The sequence below is a fragment of the Triticum dicoccoides genome, chromosome 4B (genome assembly GCF_002162155.2).
Source record: "Triticum dicoccoides isolate Atlit2015 ecotype Zavitan chromosome 4B, WEW_v2.0, whole genome shotgun sequence".
Taxonomy (NCBI): domain Eukaryota; kingdom Viridiplantae; phylum Streptophyta; class Magnoliopsida; order Poales; family Poaceae; genus Triticum; species Triticum dicoccoides.
Window position 1 is genome coordinate 470997595 of NC_041387.1, and position 25666 is coordinate 471023260.

The 25666-nt window shown below is 45.8% G+C and overlaps 2 protein-coding genes across 2 annotated transcripts; both read right to left on the bottom strand.

Moving 5' to 3' along the window:
• Window positions 1-3067: 3067 nt before the first annotated feature.
• Window positions 3068-4839, bottom strand: LOC119292741 (F-box/FBD/LRR-repeat protein At1g13570-like). The gene is made up of 3 exons (XM_037571464.1): window positions 3865-4839; window positions 3620-3763; window positions 3068-3520 (listed from the first exon to the last, which is right to left on the bottom strand). The coding sequence occupies exons 1-3, from the start codon at window positions 4837-4839 to the stop codon at window positions 3146-3148; spliced, it is 1494 nt and encodes a 497-aa protein (XP_037427361.1). The 3' UTR covers window positions 3068-3145.
• A 4471-nt stretch (window positions 4840-9310) lies between these two features.
• Window positions 9311-10210, bottom strand: LOC119293756 (blue copper protein-like). The gene is made up of 2 exons (XM_037572121.1): window positions 9959-10210; window positions 9311-9793 (listed from the first exon to the last, which is right to left on the bottom strand). Exons 1-2 carry the CDS (start codon window positions 10206-10208, stop codon window positions 9438-9440), a joined length of 606 nt encoding a protein of 201 aa, XP_037428018.1. The 5' UTR covers window positions 10209-10210; the 3' UTR covers window positions 9311-9437.
• Window positions 10211-25666: the final 15456 nt, after the last annotated feature.

The window sequence follows — 25666 nt, forward strand, 5'->3', positions numbered from 1 at the left end:
AAAATGCACCTTCTGATGGCGCAAAACTACTCTTTGTGTGCCCTACATTGGGTTGTTGTTGGAGATGCTCTAACTTGCGACGCTAAGAACTCCTAGGTGATATGGCCCATAAAGGAGCATACAAGAATCAAGCCCACGCAGATCCATTGAATGCTAGCCCATTTTGACTGATATGTTTAACTTTTTTAGCATAACTCACTAGGTTTTGGCGATTTGCTGAAGTCTAAGACAAAGCATGGCGCTTCTTTCACCTGGCAGAGCATTATGGCAGGTATAACTACTCTGAATCATGGCTATATTTGGCGAGTGGGTAACGGACATAATAACATCAATATCTGGGGAGATGCCTGGATCCTGAACTGTGTCACTAGGAAGATTGTGACCCCTAGGGGGAGCCATTTGCTATCAAAAGTGAGTGACCTGATTGACACTGCTTCCAACAATTGGGACGAGGAACTGATTAGACAAACTATGTGGCCCATTGATACACAATGAATTCTTTCAATCCCACTTTCGCAATATGATATGATAGATTTCATTACCTAGAGTTACACAAAAAATGGTATGTTCTCGGTATGATCTGCTTACTCGGTGGAATGGAATTATCAGTATGGGAGTAGACTCAAATATTCTAATGGGATGGGGCGAATCACACCAAATCCTATTTGGTGTCAGATATTGAAGTTATCCTGCCCAGCAAAGGTAAAAAAATTATATGGCGTACATTACATGGCACTCTCCCATGCCGGGTAACACTCGCTAATAGACACATGAAGGTCTCGCCCTCTTGCCTGACTTGCTCTCGGGGCTTAGAAGATAAGAAACACATGCTTTTCCTCTGTAGTAAAGCAAAGGAGGTTTGGAAGAGGCTAGGGATGGATGTGATTATTGATAAAGCTTGTGAGGTTGATCTTGCTGGGGAGGCAATATTGGAATACCTTCTACTTCTTCCAGACCAAGACTTGAGTATTATGGGGTACCAAAATGTACGTGAAATGATAGTTATCTCAGCTTGGTACCTATGGTGGAAAAGATGAAAATTAGTGCATAAGAAATTAACTCAGAATGCAAATCTGATAGCAATGGGGATCATAGCTCTCACATCCAATTTTGTAAATGCATCATCTCCAAAGGCGTCCATGAAAAAGGGGGGCTGGTACTGTCCTCCTAGGGGTTTTATGAAACTTAATGTTGACGCCTCTTTTGATCATGATATGTTGAAGGGTACGATGGGGGCAGTCTTAAGAGACTACAAAGGTAGGTTCATTGCGGGAGGAAATGGAAAGATTGACTATTGTGCGGATGTATTAATGGCTGAAGCTTTAGCTCTCAAATTTGGCCTAACAATGGCGCAAAGGGCGGCGTGTAACCACCTAACCATCAACTCACACAACATGGAGGTGGTTGAGACCATGCAGGAAGGAGGATAATCAGTGGGGGCAGCAGCGGCAGTTTTCGAGGACTGGTATCACTCTGCTTGTGATTTTTTCACGACTAGATTCGAACATTGTAATAGAGAGGCAAATAAAGTAGCACATGAACTTGCTAGATTAGCTAGATTTTCTTCGACTTCTAACTGGTTTGAGGAACCTCCAAATGAAATTGTAATGATCCTCACAAACGATGTACTGGTTATTTCAAATGAATAAAGCTTCGTTTTAAATATTAAAAAATACTCCCTCCATTCCTTTATGTGATGTAAGGTGTTTTTTTGGTAAGGTGTGTTTCTTTGGGCCTAGGGGAAGGCATTGTGGAATTAGTTTGTAGATGATGGGTTGCGGGAGTGACTACTAAACCCGAGTTTATGAATTATTCTGTGAGGGGTTGTTTTGGATCCACATGTTTAATGTTATGCTTAGATTTATGTTAATTAATTCTCTTGTAATTGCGGATGCTTGCATGAAGAGTACAGTCATAGATAGGTGTTTGTTCAAGCAAGAACATCACCTTAGCTCTCATCCATCCACATAACAACTTGTCAAGGCAATGAACATAAGTCGGTAAATCGTGGATTCATGGTGAAAGTAACTAGAGAGTATTCCAGTGTGTCCTCAAGAGCATTTTAATCACTATAAGAAGTTCCAGCGGCTTGTCCTTAGCAACATTAAGGGTTGAGCCACTTAATGCATCTTGTTACTTTTGTTACTTGCTACTTGTTACAAATTATCTTGCTATCAATCTATCTATCAAAACTATCTTACAACACTTGCAGAGAATATTTTGCTGAAAACTACTTATCGATTCCTTCTGCTCCTTGTTAGGTTCGACAATCTTACTTATCGAAAAGACTACGATTGATCTCCTATACTTGTGGGTCATTATATACCATCCAGAGCTCCGTCACGAAGTATTATGGCGCGATTGATCGGTTGGAGGCAATATGACCATTGCGTGCAGCAACCATGGAGATCATAAGTTCCGGTTCTTCTTGCTCTACATGTTGATTGATTGATTCACTCATTCTTGCTCTACAGGTTGCGTAGTCTGCATGCGCTACCGTGATGTACTACAAGTCAGTGAGCAGACCATTCACGCACATACATTGTTTTATGAAGCTCAAGGGGTTAATCTCATTGAATTTGAACTATTGTTGTACTAGACATATTTGCATGCTATTTATGAATGATTTGTGCTATTTTCTATCCAAACTTTTAATCAATTCCGTCGTGTTTAGTGAAAATCGTCCGGTTAGTTGAAATCTTGTTTAAAATGTATACGCGGATAGCTTCGGATAACCGGTTTCCGCATCCGTGACCGCGGAGCGGACCGGGCACAGACAGTACATGCGGATAGCTTCCGTGACCGTGGAGCGGACCGGCCCCTGTCTGTGGAAAGAGGCGGTTGTTCGGTTTGAGGGTCGGCGGTGGAAATGCCCTAACGTTATTTTTCAGAGGAAACAATCACAACTAGCAAAACACAAATACAATTGTCTGTAACTGGCAACCAAAAACCAATTATTACAACAGAATGGTAGTCGTGTGCATCAACAACGGTACTACGTACTAATTATACTAGTTAGCAGAAACAAGAGGCAGTGCAAGTCTTGAAACACTGAAATCAAATACTATTACACGTTGTCTTGCAAGCAGCAGAACATTAATAACTTCCAGAGCATTCTGAAGTACATAGGCCACTTGCTGTGACTTCAGTAGTTTGCAAAAGGGTCGGTAGGAGAAAAACCAGATCCTATTTTGAAGCTCCGAATGTCTCCGCCATGAGGATCAGAACACGCAGCGACCAGCACTATGGTGGTTTCACTAGTCCGTTTCATGGACACCAGACTCTCCAATTTGGATTCTACCTCTTCGAACGAACTGAAGGCAGCGGCAAACACAATCACCACCTCCTGCAGCACCAATGCGCTCTCAAAGAAAAATTTGAGGAAGGCGAGCTCGCCGCGGCCCCCTCCAAAATCATGAAAAACCAGCAGCTTGATACGCGACCGGATGCATTCTATGGTTCCAGACTCGTGCCAGGACTTCAGGTTCAGCTTGCCAGAGGATTGATCGGTTTTTCCAGACTGAAAATTCGATTAGTCAAATGCACATGCAGTTCATCAAGCTATTGATAGCAATATTAGGATGCAAATGGAAGCCAAAAGAGGCGTCAGGGGCTTCACCTTGATGTGGAGCGTCTCAATATTCGGAAAGCATCTGAGGACACCGGGAACCATCTTGGCATCATTGCGGACTCCGAAACACACCTCCAAAGCCAGGGTTCCCACACTTGGCACCATGGTGCTCGGACTCACCCTTGACGCAGCCTGCAAGTGCAATCACAATGCACCCAATTAAGACAAGAAAGATCATACATTTGCATTGATCGCTTAGGAATTTACATTGAACGAATGGAAAGATGAGGCACCTTGATGATGGTGTTGCCGACCTCTAGGACGTGCCTTTGGTCCAGCTCCAAGTATCCCAACAATTGCAGCTTGGGGGCATGACCAATCTTCAGCTTGGTGAAGTTGCCGTTAGGGGTAAAACCTTCGGACTGGATGAGCCGCTCAAGGAGTGGGGCGTCCACCACGAAGATTTCTTCAAGGAAGCAGCCGATGATCTGCACGCACCGGAGGCTTTGGCTGACAAGGCGGAGGCAAAGCCTCAACATATTCCCTTCGACACAGAGCGTCTCGAGCACGGGGCTCCTGTCGAGGACGAAGTCCAAATCCCTGCTCTCCATGACGACGTTGCAGAGCCCGAGCTCACGGAGGTTACGGAAACAGGTGGCGCTCGGGAGGCCGGCCGTGTCGGGGAACATCCAGGGGCCGAGGTAGAGGCGGGTCAGGGTGGTCATGCCTAAGAAAGTGGCGGGGAGAGCGACACCGAACGGCCACCGGCGGTTTACGAGGACGAGATCCTGGATGCCCTTGTCAGCGAGGATCTGGAGCCAGCCCGTGAGCAGGTCATGGAATTCATCCATGTAGCAGCTGGTGAGGTGGACGCATCGGAAGGGCCCCGGGTGTGCGGCGAGGACGCTGGACACGGCGGAGGTGGCGGGAAAGAGGCTGGAGTCGACGAGGACGAGCGGGCCGGAGCGCCAGACCCCGCGCCAGCGGCGGGAGAGCGCGGCGGTACGGGCGGCGTCCTTTGCCGGGAGGCGGGAGACGATGTTGTGAAGAAGCGCGTCGGGGAGGCTGCTGACGCGGTCGACGTCGTCGTGGGGGGGAAGGGCGAAGAGGCAAGGGGCGGCGGAGACGGGCGGGTCTGGGAGGGCGTAGTGGGTAGGTAGGTAGGCGCGGTGGAATAGCTGTTGCATGTCGTCCTTACTGCGGAGGAACTCGACCGCTATCTTGAGCAGACGGGCGTAAAGCGGACACCGGGACTGGTTGTGCTCCATGGCGCTGCCGCCGCCGCCGCCGAAAGCCGGGGGTGGGGACGAGGGCTTTGAGCGGCGCGTGCTGTCTCTGTGTGTGGACTGGAGCAGGAACGGCCCGGGGAAATAAGGGCCCGGTTTCGTTCATAAGTGCTAGGTCTTTTTTTAATCCCAATTTATAAGTCCCAAGTCCCTAAAAAATAACTATCTATTTAGTTTCTGGGACTTATAAATCCCTATAAGACCATATTACAACTATAAGTCCCTATAAGTCCCTCCTTGAGAGTCTTATTTCATAAGTCCCAAATGACCACTTTAAGTCCCTATAAGTCCCTCCTATTTGGTTTAGATGGGACTTATAGGAACTTTTTTAAGTCCCTAAACCAAAAAGTCCCTGGAAAACAAACACCCTCTAAATGCCCCTCAGCTTTTTCAACTTTTTCTTTTGAGAAATTCCACATTGCAAAAAACAAATTTCAACAAGGGTGGATTTTATTAATTAAAAAACAAAGCATCAAGAGGATACAAACATAATGTGTACAAAGCTGGCCTCAGCATAAGAGCATCTCCAGCAAGCGCGTTATCTTAGCCGTGTGCTGAAAACCCGCTTTATTGCGCGCGGGGCCGAAACGGGCGCTCCAGCAGCCATGCAATAATCGCGCGCGCGGTAAACTTGGTTCAGCGCGCGGAGGAAAATGACATCGCTCGCGGTGTATTTGCTGCGCCCGCTCCCGCGCGCTGGACATGGCAAGGGCGCGCGACTCTCACCAACCACCAGATCCGAAACCTCCAAGCGCTGGCGTCGCTGCCCGCACCTTCCCCATTCATTCCGGCGACCCGTCGGCGCTTCCCCCACATATGTCCATGCACCGCCGCTGCTTCCTCCACCTTCTCTCATCGCTGCCGCCCCTCGAGTGCATTGTTCCTCCAACGAACAGCGGCCGGCAGCCTCTTGTAGCTCGACGCCCACAAGGTGTTTGACAAAACGCTTGCAAGGTATGTATTGCTTCAACTTTCTATTTGTAGATGAATTTGGTGCATGTTGTTTGTAGTTTTTAACTAGTTTAAATTCAATATTGTAGATGAGTTCGTTCTACGATTCTTTCGACGAAGAATTTGATATTCAAAAGGAGGACATCGCAATGATCCTAGCTATGCAAGTCAATCAAAAGCCGAAGCATGGTGGTTCGATTGTCGGTGGTAAAAAATTGTGGAGGGATAAGATCGATGCCCGCAACAGATTGATGATGAACTATTTTGCGAAGAATGTTGCATACCCTGAGTCTTACTTTCTGCGTCGTTTTAGGATGAGCATCGAGTTGTTCAAACGCATTGCGGAGAAACTGGCGAGCCATGATCGGATTTTTCAGCAAAGGAGGAATGTCGTCGGAGAACTCGAGCATAACACCTTTCAAAAAGTGACCGCCGCTTTACGTATGTCGACATACAATATTCGCGTGGATCTCGTTGATGACCACTTGGCCATGGGTGAGAGTCAAGCCATCATGCGTGTCAAGCGCTTCGCAGTCGGAATTGTGCAAGTATTTGGTCCGAAATATTTGAGAGCTCCTAATGCTGAAGACACCACAAGGCTTTTGGAGATGAACAAAGATCGTGCGCTTCCAGATATGCTTGGCTCAATAGATTGCATGCATTGGAGTTGGAAGAACTGTCCTAAGGTATGGCATGGACAATTCCACGGCCAGAAAAAGGGTTCCACTATAATCCTTGAAGTAGTGGCCGATCAGGAGACTCGGATTTGGCATGCTTTTTTGGGAATGCCTGGTGTTTGAATGACATCAATGTTCTTAATCAATCACGACTCATGAATAAGATTGCAAATGGTGAAACTACACCGGTGGAGTTTGTAGCAAATGGTCATACATACAACTATGGCTACTATCTTACGGATGGTATCTACCCAAGGTGGCAAACATTTATGAAGCCGTTGATGGCACCGCAAGGTAAGAAATTTTTTGATTTCCACAATGCTCATGCGTCGGCTAGGAAAGATGTGGAGAGAGTTTTGGGGATTTTGCAAACCCAACCAGCTAGATTTTGAGATCAAAAGATCCTTTGGTATATCATGAACACTTGTGTGATCATGCATAACATGATCATCGAGAATGAGCGTGGGCAAGATTTAGGCTATTCTCAATATGAGTTGTTGGGACGTCTCGTGCGAGTGCGGAGGAGGGCTACGAGGTTGGCCCAATTTATTGCCTCCTATCATGCCATTCGACGTGCCGAAACGCACGATAATCTTTCAAAAGGACCTAATCGAGGAGTGGTGGGCATGGAATGGGCGACAAAATTAGTTTGATGTTGTATTGTTGAACTATTTGTTGTATTGGAAGATAAACTATTTGTTTGAGTTGTAATAATAATTGAACTATTTTATTGTCGATTTTTTTGTGTGTTTGATCTTTCTGGTTCTAAGTTGAGTGGAAAATGTTGTTTGTGCTGGGCGCGCGTGCTGTAATTTTAGCGCGCCTGCTGGAGCGCTACCTGTGGCGCGAAATATAGCGCTTCTACTAAAGCAGAACACCTGCCCAGAGCGCGAAGACGCTATACCAGCACTGTAAAAGTTTTTTAGCGCACCGTGCAAACGCGCGTCTGTTGAAGATGCTCTAATTAGGATGCACACAACCAACATCACAACACACACTAAAATACATTGGTCAATAGCAAAGTCATATAGACCAAAGCTATGGCTAAACGAGAAAAAGGGGAAAAACAAAGGGATCAGGATCGACAATCTATAGCAATGACCATATCCGCACCAACTATCATCAGACCACAAGGACAATGATGTTCTTCAGCAACAACACCTTATGGAAGGGAGCGACACTCGAGCGCTTTCGTCACCGGATCCAATAATCAACGATCCGATTCTAGGTTTCCACCTGGAAGAACGAGTCCGAGCATATCCGAGCAATGCCTTCAACAAGGTAACGACGCAAATACATTGTCATTGCTAGGTATAACCAACTCGGGTATGACCTAGGTTTTCACCTCGGAGCTCGAAACCGGATACTCAAAAAGCACCATCATCGAAGTTAATCATGTGTTGTCGCCACCATTTTTCCACAATCTCAGCAATTACATGCGATGGGTTAGAAAACAGACCGTCATGCTGCGCAACCATATCCTCTGCGTCAAGTCGATATCCATGGATTGCATCTCACTGCTGAAGACAACCATCGGATCTAGAGAGACAAACCCTCACAAAGATCGGAGTAGTCACCACAATCCGTAGTGAGGTCGGCGCCGAAGGTCAGAGTGGTCACCACGGACCAACACAATCGGCAGAGCACACCACCATTGAATGCCACCTCATTGGAGAGAGCCCTGCCAAGATCCATCGATTTTGGCATGGGCGGATCTGAGACACGGAAGGCAATTTGTCCGGCGGCCAAGAGGCAGGGTGCTACAGCCCGCCTAGCCGCTGCACCGTCCCGTCAGCCAACAAGTGACGCCGCAACCGTCAGCAATGACATGCGCCAAGCACGCCGAACTGGCCGATCCATGCCACCACACACAAAAGTAGGCTGGAACGCGCCGGATCTGATGGGCACACGGTGCCGCCTACTAGATCTAGACGGATCCTCGCTGGACCTAGTTGGCCCGCGCTACCAGTCCACGGAAGCAGAGGTCCTATCATCAGCGCAAAAGGCAGGACGAGGACGTGCCGCCATAGAGCAAGCCATGCTTGTGCAGAAGCACCAACAGATCTGACCCGAGGGGGAGAACACCACCACTAAGCTCGCTACCTTAGGCAGGGGGCCGCTGCCGCCGGCGCAATCACCGGCTGCGCCGCGTCTCCGCCCAATGACGTCGGGGAAGAAGAGACCCCGCCGACGCCCATGCTGATATGACTTTGCCCGTCAATGAGATCTGGCGGTGGCGATGAGCAGGAAGGGGGAAGAGAAGGAGCCTAGGGCTGGCAATGGCTGGGGGAGAGGAAAGTTCCGGGGCTATGCCCTCTACACACATGACACGTGACCAAATCCCATGTCGGCGGGCCTCCATGGGTGAGTGTGACCGCTTCGGGAAGGCACCTTTGTTTATAGCATTATGAAATAAATTTTGCACTAACATTACTCTAAAGCTGCAAAACTTGTTTTTGCGAAAAGGTCTAAGGTCATATATTAAGTATCACATGTCCTTACAAACACACATTTACAAGAATGTAGAAATACATATAAATTTTTGAAGATGCTGAAGTCTTCTTCTTGCTGCATCCGCCGCCGCCGCGCCGTGAGATGCCCGTCTCTGGTCGTCGACCTCGGCCACCAACTTTATAGGCGACTAAGATTTTAAATTTTACTCCCTCCGTTCCGAATTACTTGTGTTAGATTTGTCTAGATACGGATGTATCTAGCACTAAAATGAGTCTAGATACATCCGTATCTAGACAAATCCAAGACAAGTACTCCCTCTGTAAACTAATATAAGAGTATTTAGATTACTAAAATAATAATCTAAACGCTCTTATATTAGTTTACGGAGGGAGTAATTCGGAACGGAGGGAGTACAAGCTACGAGAACTAAACTTAAAACTTGCGGGCGTCTCAACGGGGGGAAAAGCGGTGTTAACACCTGATGGAAATGAAGACCATTCACAGCATCAGCAAAGCAGCAAAGGCAGCGTTCACAGCAACCCAGATGGGCACCACCTCGCCGGGCCCCCTCCCTGCCGTCCCGCCGGACAGCGGCTCGTAGTACGACGGTGGTATTTGTGGGAGGCCGCGGCCGCGCGCCACGGTGACGTCGAACCGCATCCCCCTCCGGCAGTGCTCCCCCTCGCCGGCGTCCGAGAAGAAGTAATTTGCGCCCTCCGCAGCTAGCATCACCGTCAAGAAGGCCTCCTCTGCCTTCCACCCGCCACCGATGGTGCCACCGTCGTAGCCGCAGAGCTTGTATACCGTAGCGTTGGTCGTGTGCACGACCGTGTTATCCGTGCGGGTCCTAAAGCCTGTAAATGCACGACGAGATGATCATGTGACCAACATGATCCCAGAAATGTGGGAAATTCGTGCTAGATCCGCACCGAATTCAGTTGTTCCAAACAGAGCGTAAGAAGATTTGGAGTTGCCCCTGCACGTGAAAGGCAAAGGAAATGCAGTGAAAGAAGACATACTGAGGTAGTCGCCGAGGTAGAAGGTGCGGTTGGCTGCCCAGGCCGAGTAGTTGGCCGCCGAGGCATTCGCCTTGCCGTCAAACAGCCACCCGGCACCGTCGCCGACGGTGTGGTTCGTGCCGAACGGTGTCAGTGCCGACGCCGTCGTGTTCCGGCTCGCCGTTGCATTGCCTGAAGCTGCCTTGACTGTTGGGAAGACGGCACCGAGGAGTAATCCTACTGCCATGGACGTTGCCACAAGATAGCTCATGGCATGCATCATGGGATGAAATCGCTGATGCCTAAGCTGCTACAGCCTATGTTCATACTCGACTGTTAAGTTGCTGATAAGTCTTGTACTAATCTGGTTGTAAACTGACATGGTTAGCATTGTGGCGCATGATTATTTTTTCGGATGTCAACGGTGTATGCTGCGGCACCCAGACGGGGTCGGCGCCGTCCTGGGATTACTAATGCAGGAGCCTAGGTACTCCTGCATGGCCGGTGATGAGATCCATAAACAACTACTCCCTCCAATCCAAAATAAATCTGCAGTTTTGAACTATTTTTAAACAAGGGTTAACTCAAAATTGCGAAACTTTTTATAGATCGAGGTAGTGTATTAAATAACTGATGCTTGCCTGGACCTTTTGCATATTAAGAGCATTTACAGCCGGGCGCCTCAAACTCACCGTAAATGTCGATGCCCCAGTTATTGACTGCTCAAAAAATGCGGCCCAGACAGACGCCTTAAACCGGCCTCAAACATCTGGACTGACCGGCACCTCTCATATCCAACCCATATATGGGATGGATATGGAGTGACCCGCGTGCGACCGCCACGTGGAACTAACAGCCCGACCCCCACAAAAAGTGAATCAAATCCCCTCCGACCTACCCTTCCCACTTGCTCCTCCGGCCGGACGTTTGCTAGCTCTGCCGCCACCCTTGCATCGGACTGCACCTTGCCTTATGTGTTCGACATATTGTCTGACCAGATTTTAGTCGTCAGACGAGCTCTAGCGGCCGAACGAAGCTTCATGAAATGGAGCAAAAAGAGTCCATAACCTTCAGAAAGGATGCAATGATGACCAATGCTTATCGCCTTTGATGACGCGCCTATTTAAGCCAATCGCCTCACTCCTTACACGACAAGGTGGGACTAAACCCCAATCCCACCGGCCCAACACGGGTCATCTACACTGGAAATCTTAATTACGAACAACCTCGCCAGGCCAACACAGACTATTAATTGGGGTCATCTACACTAGAACTGACATCCAAATCCAAAATAATCGACGTGCATGTGTTTGCATGCATTTAATGTTTTGAAAATAGGGTTTGTGATTGAAAATAAAAAAAATTAAGGCCCGCCGGTCACTGTCCGCGGGCGTGTCCCTGGACATTTGAGGGAAGTTAGCTATATCTTCCTATAGACGCTGTAATATGGAATATATCAGACGGGTTTTAATGGTAAATGCGTTCAATGTATTCTTTCTTAGACCTGCAAGGAAAAATTGCATGTGATGGAGCTTATGAGCCGCCCTTTTTTGGGATACGAGGCCGTCTTCAACGCTGATCCTAAAATCATATATTGTATCTATCCGCGGACACTCATACGGAAGCTGGCCGCTGCAGATATTAGCTTTTTTTAACAGAATCTGCATGCTCAAAATGACCAGATATCAAGTATCAATTTAGCTAAAAAAATCCAAATGCAGCAGTAGTTCTAATTTAAATGTTACAATCCAACAAAGTATTCAAATTATAGTAGTTCAAATTTGAATTCAATTACCACATATGTACTAGTTGCCCCCTTTAATCGCTCACGGTCACAGATACTCAATCAAATCTTCTTTCAGTTGCTCATGAGTTGCTCGATGTCGAATTTGTTCATGCATCGGAACGAACTCATCAAACATGGCCGGATTCTACTCTAGAAGTTCTCAAATTCAAGAGTTGCGGCAACATCCTCACTCTCATCCTCCATAATCGTGTTGTGCGTGATCACATAAAATGTCATCATCTCCCACAAGGTCTTCAGATTCCATTGTTTAGCATGTCCATGAACAACTACAAACGAGACTAAAGAACTCCAAATGTCTTCTCAACATCCTTTCCAGCTGCTTCTTGTCTTTGAGAAAAGTGAGACCTTTTCTGACCAAGTGGCTCAGAGAAGGTCTTGACAAAGATAGCCCATGGGGGATACCACCAACCAGGTAGTAGCCCATGTTGTATTCATGCCCATTAACAATATAGTTGCAAGGAGGGGCATTCCCTTCGGTCAGCCTAGCAAACAATGGTGATCACTGCAGCACATTTATGTCAATGTGAAACCCAGACATATCAAAAAGGTGTACCAAATCAGCAAATCTTGTGATGCAGTTGCTTCAGTAATGATGGTGGGCTTCTTAACAAGCCCTTGATATTGCCCTCGTATAGCTTTTGGGCAGTTCTTCCATCTTCAATGCAAATAGTCAAGAGATTCGAGCAAACTGGCCACCCTCTTACTTCCAACATTGTCAAGATTCTCTCGGTGTGTGCAACAGTTGCTTCTATCAGGTACTGAGATCCAAACACTGAGACCATGACAGTAGCAAATCTGACCATGGTGTCTTGGCATGTGCTCTCAGACATTCGTAGGTATTCATCCCACAAATCAACGGTTGTGCCATATGCAAGCATCCGCAATGTGACCATGCACTTCTAGTAACCAAAGAATCCATTCCTTCCTCTGACATCCTTCTTTAAGATGAAATAGTCACAAAAGGACCGGATGCCATGGTAGAGATGATCAAAGGCATTTTTTTCACATCTGAAAGTGCCGCCAAAAATTGCCAGCAAATATGGCATCAATGGCAACATATAAAGGAAATATGCCCTAGATGCAATAATAAAGTTGTTATTTTATATTTCCTTATATCATAATAAATGTTTATTATTCATGCTAGAATTGTATTAATTGGAAACTTGGTACATGTGTGAATACATAGACAAAACACCATGTCCCTAGTATGCCTCTACTAGACTAGCTCGTTAATCAAAGATGGTTAAGTTTCCTAGCCATGGACATGAGTTGTCATTTTATGAAAAGGATCACATCATTAGTGGAATGATGTGATGGACAAGACCCATCCGTTAGCTTAGCATGATGATTGTTCAGTTTTATTGCTACTGCTTTGTTCATGTCATGTGTGCTATCAAACGTCACAACGTAACTAGGTGATTATAAAGATGCTCTACAGGTATCTCCGAACGTGTTTGTTGGGTTGGCATAGATCGAGATTAGGATTTGTCACTCTGAGTATCGGAGAGGTATCTCTGGGCCCTCTCACTAATGCACATCATATGAAGCCTTGCAAGCAATGTGACTAATGAGTTAGTTACGGGATGATGCATTACGGAACGAGTAAAGAGACTTGCCGGTAACGAGATTGAACTAGGTATGGAGATACCGATGATCGAATCTCGGGCAAGTAACATACCGATGAGAAAGGGAATAACGTATGTTGACATTACGGTTTGACCGATAAAGATCTTTGTAGAATATGTGGGAACCAATATGAGTATCCATGTTCCGCTATTGGTTATTGATCGAAGAGGTGTCTCGGTCATGTCTACATAGTTCTCGAACCCATAGAGTCTGCACGCTTAACGTTCGATGATGATATGTATTATATGAGTTATGTGTTTTGGTGACCGAAGGTTGCTCCGAGTTTTGGATGAGATCACGGACATGACGAGGAGTCTTGAAATGTTCAAGAGGTAAAGATTGATATATTGGAAAGTAGTATTCGGACACCGGAAGGGTTCCAGAGTGTATCAGGTACATACCGGAGTACCGGAGGGGTTACCGAAACCCCCCGGTGGAAGATATGGGCCATAGGAGGGAGGCTAACCAGCCCACAAGGGGCTGGTGCGCCCCCCACAAGGGAGGAGGCCGAATTGGACTAGGGAAGGCGGTGGCGCCCCCTTTCCTTCTCCCCCTCCCTCTCCTTCCCCCTTTCCCCTCCGGTAGAAGGAAAAGGAGGGCCGAATCCCAATAGGAGTCCAAGTGGGACTCCTCCCCACTTGGTGCGCCCTAGGCTGGCCTCCTCCCCTCTTCCTCCTTTATATACAGTGGCGGGAGGCACCTCTAGGCACACCAATTGTTCTTAGCCGTGTGCGGTGCCCCCCTCCACCGTTTACTCCTCCGGTCATATTGTCGTAGTGCTTATGCGAAGCCCTGCGCGGATCACATCACCATCACCATCACCACGCCGTCGTGCTGACAGAACTCATCTACTCCCTGGACCCTCTGCTGGATCAAGAGTTCGAGGAACGTCATCAAGCTAAACGTGTGCAGAACACGGAGGTGCTATACGTTCGGTGCTTGATCGGTTGAATCAAGAAGACGTTCGACTACATCAACGGCGTTAAGCTCACGCTTCCGCTTTCAGTCTACGAGGGTACGTGGGGCACACTCTCCCCCTCTCGTTGCTATCCATCTCCTAGATAGATCTTGTGTGAGCATAGGAAATTTTTTGAAATTGCATGCTACGTTTCCCAACAGTGGCATCCGAGCCAGGTCTATGCGTCGATGATATGCACGATTAGAACACAAAGAGTTGTGGGCGGTGATCGTCATACTGCTTACCACCATGGTCTTATTTTGATTCAGCGGTATTGTTGGATGAAGCAGCCCAGAACAACCTTACATGACCACGTTCATGAGACTGGTTCCACCGACAGACATGCAACTAGTTTTGCATAAAGGTGGTTGGCGGGTGTCTGTTTCTCCAACTTTAGTTGAATCGAATTTGACTGCAGCCGGTCCTTGTGAAGGTTAAAACAGCAAACTTGATAAATCACTGTTGTGGTTTTTGTGCCGTAGGTAAGTACGGTTCATGCTAGAATCCTGTAGCAGCCACATAAAACTTGTAACAATAAAGTAGAGGACGTCTAACTTGTTTTTGCAGGGCATGTTGTGATGTGATATGGTCAAGACATGATGAGTTATACATTGTTGTATGAGATGATCATGTTTTGTAAAAGTTATCGGCAACTGGCAGGAGCCTTATGGTTGTCGCTTTATTGTATGAAATACACATGCCATGTAATTGCTTTACTTTATCACTAAGCGGTAGCGATAGTCGTAGAAGCAATAGTTGGCAAGACGACCACGACGCTACGATGGAGATCAAGGTGTCAAGCCGGTGACGATGGAGACCATGACGTTGCTTTGGTGATGGAGATCAAAAGCACAAGATGATGATGGCCATATCATGTCACATATTTTGATTGCATGTGATGTTTATCCTTATGCCTCTTATTTTTCTTAGTATAGCGGTCGCATTATAAGATGATCCCTTACTAAAATTTCAAGGTACAAGTGTTCTCCCCGAGTATGCACTGTTGCGAAAGTTCTTCGTACTGAGACACTAACGGTGTCCTGGACTAGGGGGTACTCACCACATCGTCTCTCGATCAGTTGGATTGGGCCGAGGACCCCCATGGTCGTTTACTCATGGGCCAGTTCGGACAGCCGATGTATACACGAGGAAGATTCCACAAGACTTGGTTATCAAGACAAGGACTCCTTTCCATCGGCGTATTCGACTAGGACTCTTGTTATCCTAGGCCTCTGGTACATTATATAAGCCGAGGCCGGGCTAGTCGATAGAGCATCATGACATTACTCATCATACCTCTAGGGTTTATACCACAACATATGATCTCGAGGTAGATCAACTCTGTAATCATACACATCGAATACAATCAAAAGCAGCATGTAGCATATTATCTCTTCGAGAGAGCCCGAAGGTGGGTAAAATCCCGTGTCCATGTTACCATCGATCCTAAGACACACAGCTTGGGACCCCCTACCCAAGATCTGCCAGTTTGACACCAACAATGGTGCTTTCATTGAGAGTTCCGTTGTGTGGTCGGCAAAAGGATCAATGGCTCGCCTGCAGATCAACTGCGACATCGGCGTCTTTGTCGCCACCTTGACTGGTCACCTTCGCTTGACCGAGGACTGTGCCCTACCTCCAATTATCATGTTCGGCCAACTATCATGTTTGGACGAGGGCCTTCATCAACATCAACTCCGATCTCTATCAAGATCATGGAGGAATCATCCATGGAGCTCGGGGACTCGACGTCAACATTGCCCTCGGGCGACCGTGCTGTTTTTTCGAACAGCGAACTTGTATCCTCTAGCACCACCTCCTCGAGCATCGCTTTGATGATTCCTTCAGTGTAATTGTGTGGAATTGATTCTACAACAACACTGTAAAATTTCATCGCATTCCGATGGAGTAATCTCCACCGGCCTCCGATATACTGGAGATCCGCCGAACTAGGACGGAAATATGGACGAGTTTGGAGCGTGGTGTACAACATCTAGCTCAGACGACCTTTGGAAGATCCAACCGTTGACCGGCTGCGGAATTCCTATATCTACCAGCCCTCAAAATTACAGCTAGATCCGACTGTCCAAACTCCGGGAACCTTCTGATTAGTGCATCACTTTTCAGATCTGTTTTATGCGCGAGAAAGAATCCAACCCGAGTTCATCTTTTTTATGAACGGGATTTCGGACATCCTTTTGAAGGAAGTTTTGTATGGGGCATTGAGTTTTGTTCCCAAACACATCCCACTATAAGTCTTTTCCAATATGATCATTACCATCGCGCCGGTGTCAAACCAGCCCGACAACGTTGCTCCACGGCTGCTGACCTACGCTAGACACGTTGTCATTTTGTTGAGCCGAGCTTAACTTCTTCGGATCATCATCTCGGCAAGCCGAACAAGAGTTTGGCATCGCAAAGGATAAATCATCACCGACATCGCCACCCCACGGATTACACGGAGCGGGCACACCAGCATCGCCGCATGGTCACTTCATCAAGCCGGCATTGACCACATCACGAGTTACGACCTGCATCGGCATGGCCGCACCGTTGCTTCTTCGAGCCTATGTCCATCACGCCGAACTACTTCAACACCTCGGCTGACATGGCAGCTGCAACATCTCCTTACCGACCTGCTCCGTCACCTCGTCTAGACCAGGGGCTTCGCCATCCCTTCATCAACCTACTCCGGAGACTTCGGCGTCGTCCGCCGACCATCTTCGTCACGTTAGCTGGACTGGGGGCTTTGCCTTGGCGAGCCAACCTTTACCAACATCGCCATGCCATCGCTTCACCGCCCATCAGGCAATGGGTGTGCGAATCGAGTCCCAATTTTGGAAGTCACTTTTCTTCGGACTGCTACAACAAATAAACCAGGTGCTATTAATCCTAGCAATGTTTGCTTGTTTGAGTTTATTTTTCCCAAGAAATTATTACTCTGGTTTGTTCTATCATCTGTACACAGGTCCATCAAATGGTGGCCGCATTAACGACGGTCACGTGGTGGTTCGGTCAGTTTCCGTACATAGTTCGGCAAATGCCGCATCCGGAACTCGGACCGACCTGTGAATTCAGGTTTTATCACGCCTTTACCGCATCACGCCGACGCCCTGCATCGACATTGACTTCGGCGCCAGGCCATATATCTTTAAATAAATTATTTTGCATAAATTTATTATGCAAGGATTTTTATATATTTATATTATTATTGTTGGCCTGCACTATTTTACATGTGCAGGTAATGGACTTCGACTGCATCACGTGGTCTCTTCGGCAAGCCGACGTTGTTGTCCCAATCGGCATAAATCGGCTCGCATGATCACCTTGTTGGTCGAGTTGCCATATCGACGTGTTCGGTTGCCTCGGGGACTTCAGCATCGCCGAGAGAGCTCTACCTCATTGAGTGTTCGGCGCACAGGCCATATTTCTTTTATTACTCACTTTGCATAAATTATTTATTATGCAACATTTTTATTATTATTATTATTATTACTATTATCTCCGTCTTGCACTATTTTTTGTGCACAGGAAAATGATCCAGGTCGGGCAGTGTTTTCACCTCGGCCTACTGACATACCACGTCACCTCGGCTGGACGGGGGGCTTCGTCAACACTTCATTACCCCACACCGGGGACTTTGGCGTCACTCTGCAGGCCTGCATTGGTCGTGCTATGTCACCACTTCGGAGTGCCGAGCTCTTCGCTCCGCCACCTCGGGACCGGCTTGGGGGTGGAACCTTGTCCCTCATCAAGCTCGAACAACATCATCAATGCCGAACACATTAACCAGCTAAGTCGCTTTCATGCTCAAAGTTTTAAATTTTTAACTTGTGTTCGGTTCGACCATGCTCACACACGTTGTTCGAAACTTCTCTTACCCATGTTAACTGGGGGCTCTTAAAATTTACACGAGCTGTTCTATAATAATGTGTTTTCTTCTTGGTCGTTGCAAAGTCTTTTTCTATCGCTCCTTTTTTGACTCGAGTGTATGGTCAATGGTCGGATAGCCTAGCTTCTCTCTAAAGCCGCTCGAGTTTAGTTTGCTAAACTGGCCTCAGAGTAGCACTCCGCCTTCGGGATAAGGAGCTTGAAGCCATAGGCTGGCCCGCTTGAAGTCTTGAGATCGGATGTGTCATGTTAAAGCACGACATGAGCACAATTTTTTTTCTAAAAGGACCAATTTCCGGATTGGGATCAAAATCTCGGTTTAGTCCGGACATCAAGCTTTTACATAAGTTTTGGCTTTTCGAGCCTATGGCACTTTTAAACTATTTGTGTGTTTTCAGCGTAAGTCTCGTAGTGCAATGTCGGACACCTTTAGAGATTCTGCAAAAACATTCTCGGATATTGCTATATATGCATCGGTTTCGAATTGTGTCTTTGGTCAATAGTTGGGTTGCCTGGCTCCTGTGCTTGCCTCCTACGTTCCGCTTTGTTCGGCTAGGTTTGCAAAGAGAGAACCACTGTGATTGTGCTTCCAGCCCGCATGGTTAAGCACCTTAGTGGAGAAAGCTGAAAACTAACTGTCACAATAAGTGTAAATTGTTCAGCAATCCGATGACTGTGTTAAATGACGGGCCATGCATAACATTGGCCGAAGTGTTTACGGCTTGACCTCGGCTGTCGCCGAACACTAACCAGGGGCTAGTAGCTGGCCTCCCAACTTTAAGCTCCTATGACTAACTGAAAGTTATAAAGCCCGCATATCCGATTGCCTTGTTTCCGCTAACACAACCGCCTTCGGGCACCGAGACGTCGGCTAAGGGTTGTTTTGTTATTGCGGAAACACCTTGCGTAGCATCTACAAAGGGATGGAAGCCGACGATGGGGCACTTTCAACTGATAAACGGTCGCAACAGAGTCAAAATAAACATACCATCTGCATTTGTATTTAATATACGAGGGCTGCCTTCCGTAATCATCGTTATATAAAGCCATAAATATGCATCAATTTGACTTAAGATTTTGGCCAAGCTGGATTGCCCGGCTCCTGTGCTTACCCCTACGTTCCCGATTGTTCGGCTAGGCGGTAAAGGGAGCACCTCTGTGATTGTTACTACCGGGTCATCCGAGTTAGTACCTCAGATTGGGTGAAGCCGAAAGCTAGCAATCTTAAAGGATATATTGGTCGGCAACGACGGAAGTGAAAATTTAGGTTCGCTATAGACCACATAGTTCGGGAACTTTCCCCAAACTAAATCCTCAATATTTTCCTCCCACATTGATCGGAGGTGAGGTTTCATGATCATGATCAGCATGACAACCCAAAGAAAGGAACCGATAGTGGGACTATTTTCTTTGGAAGATGTTTTTTACATTTAATAGCAATATAGCATATCTCTCTGCATACCATTGTTTATTAAACCATATGGTCGGGTTGCCTTGTTTGTCATAAAACTTTGCCCTTGTAAAGGCTTTATAAAGTAGGACAAACACTCCCCAGCTACTGGCCGAGGAGTTTGAAGCCAATGGTCGGTCAACAAAGTTTTATACAATGCGGATCCGAGCATTAATGATGTAAAGTACTTGGATACATAGAATCATTACACATAAAAATTTTGAGTGAAATCCATTTACTGTAATCCATCTTTTAAACCCCTTGGGGTCTACCTTGGCGAGCTCGGATTTTGACCAGCTCTAAGCTCCTTTAAGAGATATTTATTCTCTTTTTGAGAAGTTTGTGTTAAACACAACAAAGTTTTCTGTCAAACGGATATTGATCCTTGATTCGGCCACCCGTGCCCACATTAAGGCTCGGGGGCTACTAGGCTTCACGCTCATTATTTATAAATATTAAAGGGGCACATCGATCCCCTGATCTGGTGTTGCCACCCGACCAGTGTCTCGGGGGCTACTGCATTGCTTATTCAATGTAGAGAATTCAAAGTGCTCAGTGTTCGGCATGACCAAACTATGGGCAAGCGCGTCTTCGGACAATAATAAGTACCATATGGGACTTATCCGGCATCAAGCTAATATATCACGGCGACTTCTCACAACCCCCTCAGGGTCCTGTCCGCCGATCATTATTTCTAATATATTATACTGCATTTCTATTCCTACGTATGCTACCGATCTAGGAGTTGATTCTGAGGCCGATTTTGCAAATTGATCTAAGTCTCAGGGGCTACTAGGATCAGCAGTTTTATGTTTTCCTTCAGGTGCATCTTGGGTTTTAGACCGACACACACCTTGAGGGCTACTGGATATACATATACTTGCTATATATCTCGGTAGAGAATAAATTGGACCAATCAAAAATATTCACAAAAAATCAGCCCGCGGTCGAGGTGGTGCACCACCTTAGAAGCAGTTCGGCATAAAGCTTGGACGCCAGTGGCTGGCTCCATGAGGGCATTTCCGGCATTAAGCTCGGCTGAATTCGCTCAATCTTTTGAAAGACCGAGGTAGTTTGCAACACCTCGGACGCTGACCATCGTTGGAGCTCGGAAGAGGTCCGGCATAAAGCTCAGATTCGAATGGCTCGTTCCGTAGAGAACTTCAGCGTTAAACTCAGATAACCTCCTTCAAACTTTTTCAAGCCAAGGTGATCTATGACACCTCGTATATAGTCCGGCATCGGAGCTCGGATACAGTCCGATGTTGGAGCTTGGATATAGTCCAACGTTGGTGCTCGGCTGCAAAAGATATCTCGAATGCAGTCCGGTGTTGGAGCTCGGATGCAAGAGGACACCGCCGCACGGGAGCAACTTCAAACCCGAGGTGTGGCGTAAAAAATAACAAGGCATTGATAAAGGATGAGAACTTAAAGGGGCTCCTCGGATACCTGACATGTAAACTCGATCTTCGGATTCACTTCGGCGATCCTCAAGATCAAAGATGAGATGATTTGTTGAACCAGTTTTCTAGACCGACGATCAAATATGAAGAACAGTTTGGAAGAATCGAGGAGCGTCCCCAACTTCAAGACCGGTTCAGGGGCTAGTGACGGTGTCCTATACTAGGGGGTACTCACCACGTTGTTTCCCGATCAGTTGGATTGGGCCGAGGACCCCCATGGCTGTTTACTCATGGGCCAGTTCTGACAGCCGATGTGTATACGAGGAAGATTCCACAAGATTTGGTGATCAATACAAGGACTCCTCTCCACCGGCGTATTCGACTAGAAATCTTGTTATCCTAGGCCTCTGGTACATTATATAAGCCGAGGCCGGGCTAGTCGATAGAGCATCATGACATTGCTCATCATACATCTAGGGTTTAGACCACAACATATGATCTCGAGGTAGATCAACTATGTAATCATACACATCGAATACAATCAAAAGCGGCATGTAGGGTATTATCTCTTCGAGAGAGCCCGAAGCTGGGTAAAATCTCGTCTCCATGTTACCATCGATCCTAAGACACGCAACTTGGGACCCCCTACCCAAGATCTGTCGGTTTTGACACCGATAGACACCACGTGATGATCGGGTGTGATAAGCTCTACGTTCAAATACAACGGGTGCAAGCCAGTTTTGCACATGCGGAATACTCGGGTTAAACTTGACGAGCCTAGCATATACAGATATGGCCTCGGAACACTGGAGACCGAAAGGTCAAATGTGAATCATATAGTGGATATGATGAACATAGATATGTTCACCATTGATGACTACTCCATCTCACGTGATGATCGGACATGGTTTAGATGATTTGGATCACGTATCATTTAGATGACTTGAGAGATGTCTATCTAAGTGGGAGTTCTTAAGTAATATGATTAATTGAACTTTAATTTATCGTGAACTTAGTCCTGATAGTATTTGCAAATTATGATGTGGATCAATGGCTCGTGTTGTAGCTCCCCGTTTATTTTTTATATGGTCCTAGAAAAAACTAAGTTGAAAGATGATAGTAGCAATGATGCGGACTGGGTCCATGATCTGAGGATTATCCTCATTGCTACACAGAAGTATTATGTCCTTGATGCACCGCTAGGTGACAGACCTGTTGCAGGAGCTGATGCAGACGTTGTGAATGTTTGACAAGCTCGGTATGATGATTACTTTATAGTTTAGTGCACCATGATTTACGGCTTAGAACGGGACTTCAAAAAACGTTTTGAATGCCACAGAGCATATGAGATGTTCCAAGATCTGAAATTAGTATTTCAGGCTCATGCCTGTGTTGAGATGTATGAGACCTCTGACAAGTACTTCGCCTACAAGATGAAGGAGAATAGCTCAACCAGTGAGCATGTGCTCAGAATGTCTGAGTACTACAATTGCTTGAATCAAGTAGGAGTTAATCTTCCAGATAAGATAGTAATTGACATAGTTCTCTAGTCACTATCACCAAGTTACTGGAACTTCTTGATGAACTATAATATGCAAGGGATAACGAAAACAATTCCCGAGCTCTTCGTGATGCTGAAATCGACGAAGGTAGAAATCAAGAAAAAGCATCAAGTGTTGATGATTAAATAAGACCACTAGTTTCAAGAAAAGGGCAAAGGGGAAAGAAAGGGAACTTCAAGAAGAATGGCAAGCAAGTTGTCACTCCCGTGAAGAAGCCCAAAGCTTGACCCAAGCCTGAAAATGAGTGCTTCTACTACAAAGGAAATGGTCACTGGAAGCAGAACTACCCCAAATATTTAGTGGATAAGAAGGATGGCAAAGTGAACAAATGTATATTTGATATATATGTTATTGATGTGTACCTTACTAGTGCTCATAGTAGCCCCTGGGTATTTGATACCTATTCGGTTGCTAAGATTAGTAACTCGAAACAGGAGTTACAGAATAAATAGAGACTAGTTGACGGTGAAGTGATGATGTGTGTTGGAAGTAGTTCCAAGATTGATATGATCATCATCGCACACTCCCTATACTTTTAGGGATTAGTGTTGAACCTAAAATAAATGTTATTTGGTGTTTGCGTTGAGCATGAATATGATTAGATCATGTTTATTGCAATACGGTTATTCATTTAAGATAGAGAATAATTGTTATTCTGTTTACATGAAGAAAACCTTCTATGGTCATACACCCAATGTTAATGGTTTATTGAATCTCGATCGTAATGACACACATATTCATAATATTGATGCCAAAAGATGCTAAGTTGATAATGATAGTGCAACTTATTTGTGGCACTACCGTTTGGGTCATATCGGTGTAAAGCGCATGAAGAAACTCCATGTAAATGGACTTTTGGAATCACTTGATTATGAATCATGTGATACTTGCGAACTGTGCCTTATGGGCAAGATGACTAAAACTCCGTTCTCCGGAACAATGGAACAAGCTAATGTCTTATTGGAAATAATACATACCGATGTATGCGCTCTGATGAGTGTTGAGGCTCGTGGCGGGTATCGTTATTTTCTGACATTCACAGATGATTTGAGCAGATATGGGTATATCTACTTAATGAAACACAGGTCTGAAACATTTGAAAAGTTCAAAGAATTTCAGAGTGAAGTGGAGAATCATCGTAACAAGAAAATAATTTTTCTATGATCTGATCGTGGAGGAGAATATTTGAGTTACGAGTTTGGCCTTTATTTAAAACAATCTAGAATAGTTTCACAGCTCATGCCACCAGGAACACCACAACGTAATGGTGTGTCTGAACATCGTAACCGCACTTTATTAGATATGGTGCGATTGATGATGTCTCTTACCGATTTACCACTATCGTTTTGGGGTTATGCATTAGAGACAACTGCATTCACGTTAAACATGGCACCATCAAAGTCCGTTGAGACGACACCGTATGAACTGTGGTTTGGCAACAAAACTAAGCTGTCGTTTCTTAAAGTTTGGAGATGCGATGCTTATGTCAAAAGGCTTCAACCTGATAAGCTCGAACCCAAATCAGAGAAGTGCGTCTTCATAGGATACCCTAAGGAAACAATTGGGTACACCTTCTACCACAAGTCCGAGGGCAAGATATTTGTTGCTAAGAACGGAACATTTCTAGAGAAGGAGTTTCTCTCGAAATAAGTCAGTGGGAGGAAAGTAGAACTTGATGAGGTAATTGTACCTACTCTCAAATTTGGAAGGTAGCTCATCCGAGAAATCTGTTCCCGTGATGCCTACACCAATTGGAGAAGAAGCTAATGATAAATATCATAAAACTTCAGATCAAGTTGCTACAGTACCTCGTAGGTTAAGCAGAGTATGATTTGCACTAGAGTGGTACGGTAATCCTGCTCTGGAGGTCATGTTACTTGACCACGACGAACCTACGAACTATGAAGAAGCTATGATGAGCCCAGATTCTGATAAATGGCTTGAGGCCCTGAAATCTGAGATAAGATCCATGTATGAGAACGAGGTGTGGACTTTTGTGGATTTGCCCAATGATCGGCAATCCATAGAGAATAAATGGATCTTGAAGAAGAAGACTGACATTGATGGTAATATTACTATCTACAAAGCACGACTTGTCGTGAAAGGTTTTCGACAAGTTCAAGGGGTTGACTATGATAAGGCTTTCTCAATCGTAGCGATGATTAAGTCCCTCCGAATCATATTAGCAATTGCCACATTTGTGAAATCTGGCAAATGGATGTCAAAACTGCATTCCTTAAATGGATATCTCTAAGTAGAGTTGTATATGATGCAACCAGAAGGTTTTGTCGATCCTAAAGTTGCTAACAAAGTGTGCAAGCTCCAGCGATCCATCTATGGACTGGTGCAAGCATCTCGGAGTTGGAATATACGCTTTGATGAATTGATCAAAGCATATAGTTTTATACAGACTTGCGGTGAAGCCTGTATTTACAAGAAAGTGAGTGGGAGCGCTCAGCCTTTCTGATAAGTATATGTGAATGACATATTGTTGATCAGAAATGATGTAGAATTTTCTAGAAAGCATAAAGGAGTGTTTGAAAGGAGTTTTTTAAAATAAAAACCTCGGTGAAACTGCTTACATATTGGGCATCAAGATCTATAGAGATAGATCAAGACGCTTTATAAGATTTTCAACAAGTACAAGCTTGACAAGATTTTGAAGTAGTTCAAAATGTAACAGTCAAAGAAGGAGTTCTTGCCTGTGTTGGAAGGTGTAAAGTTGAGTAAGACTAAAAACCCGACCACAATAGAAAATAGAAAGAGAATGAAAGTCATTCCCTATGCCTCAGCCATAGGTTCCATAAAGTATGATATGTTGTGTACCAGACCTATTGTGTACCTTATCATGAGTTTGGCAAGGGGGTACGATAGTGATTGAGGAGTGGATCACTGGATATCGGTCAAAGTTATCCTTAGTTAGCTAAGAGGACTAAGGAAATATTTCTCGGTTATGGAGGTGATAAAGAGTTCATCGTAAAGAGTTACGTCGATGCAAGCTTTTACACCAATCCAGATGACTCCGAGTCTCA

What these genes read in the sequence shown, in the direction of transcription:
- LOC119293756 (XM_037572121.1), bottom strand. Translation starts at nt 10,208, where the DNA reads ATGAGCTATCTTGTGGCAACGTCCATGGCAGTAGGATTACTCCTCGGT. An exon ending in CTACCTCGGCGACTACCTCA is followed by an intron (nt 9,794 to 9,958) that starts GTATGTCTTCTT and finishes GTGCATTTACAG; the next exon opens with GCTTTAGGACCCGCACGGAT.
- LOC119292741 (XM_037571464.1), bottom strand. Translation starts at nt 4,839, where the DNA reads ATGGAGCACAACCAGTCCCGGTGTCCGCTTTACGCCCGTCTGCTCAAG. An exon ending in TCGGCAACACCATCATCAAG is followed by an intron (nt 3,764 to 3,864) that starts GTGCCTCATCTT and finishes TTGCACTTGCAG; the next exon opens with GCTGCGTCAAGGGTGAGTCC. An exon ending in TTGAGACGCTCCACATCAAG is followed by an intron (nt 3,521 to 3,619) that starts GTGAAGCCCCTG and finishes TCGAATTTTCAG; the next exon opens with TCTGGAAAAACCGATCAATC.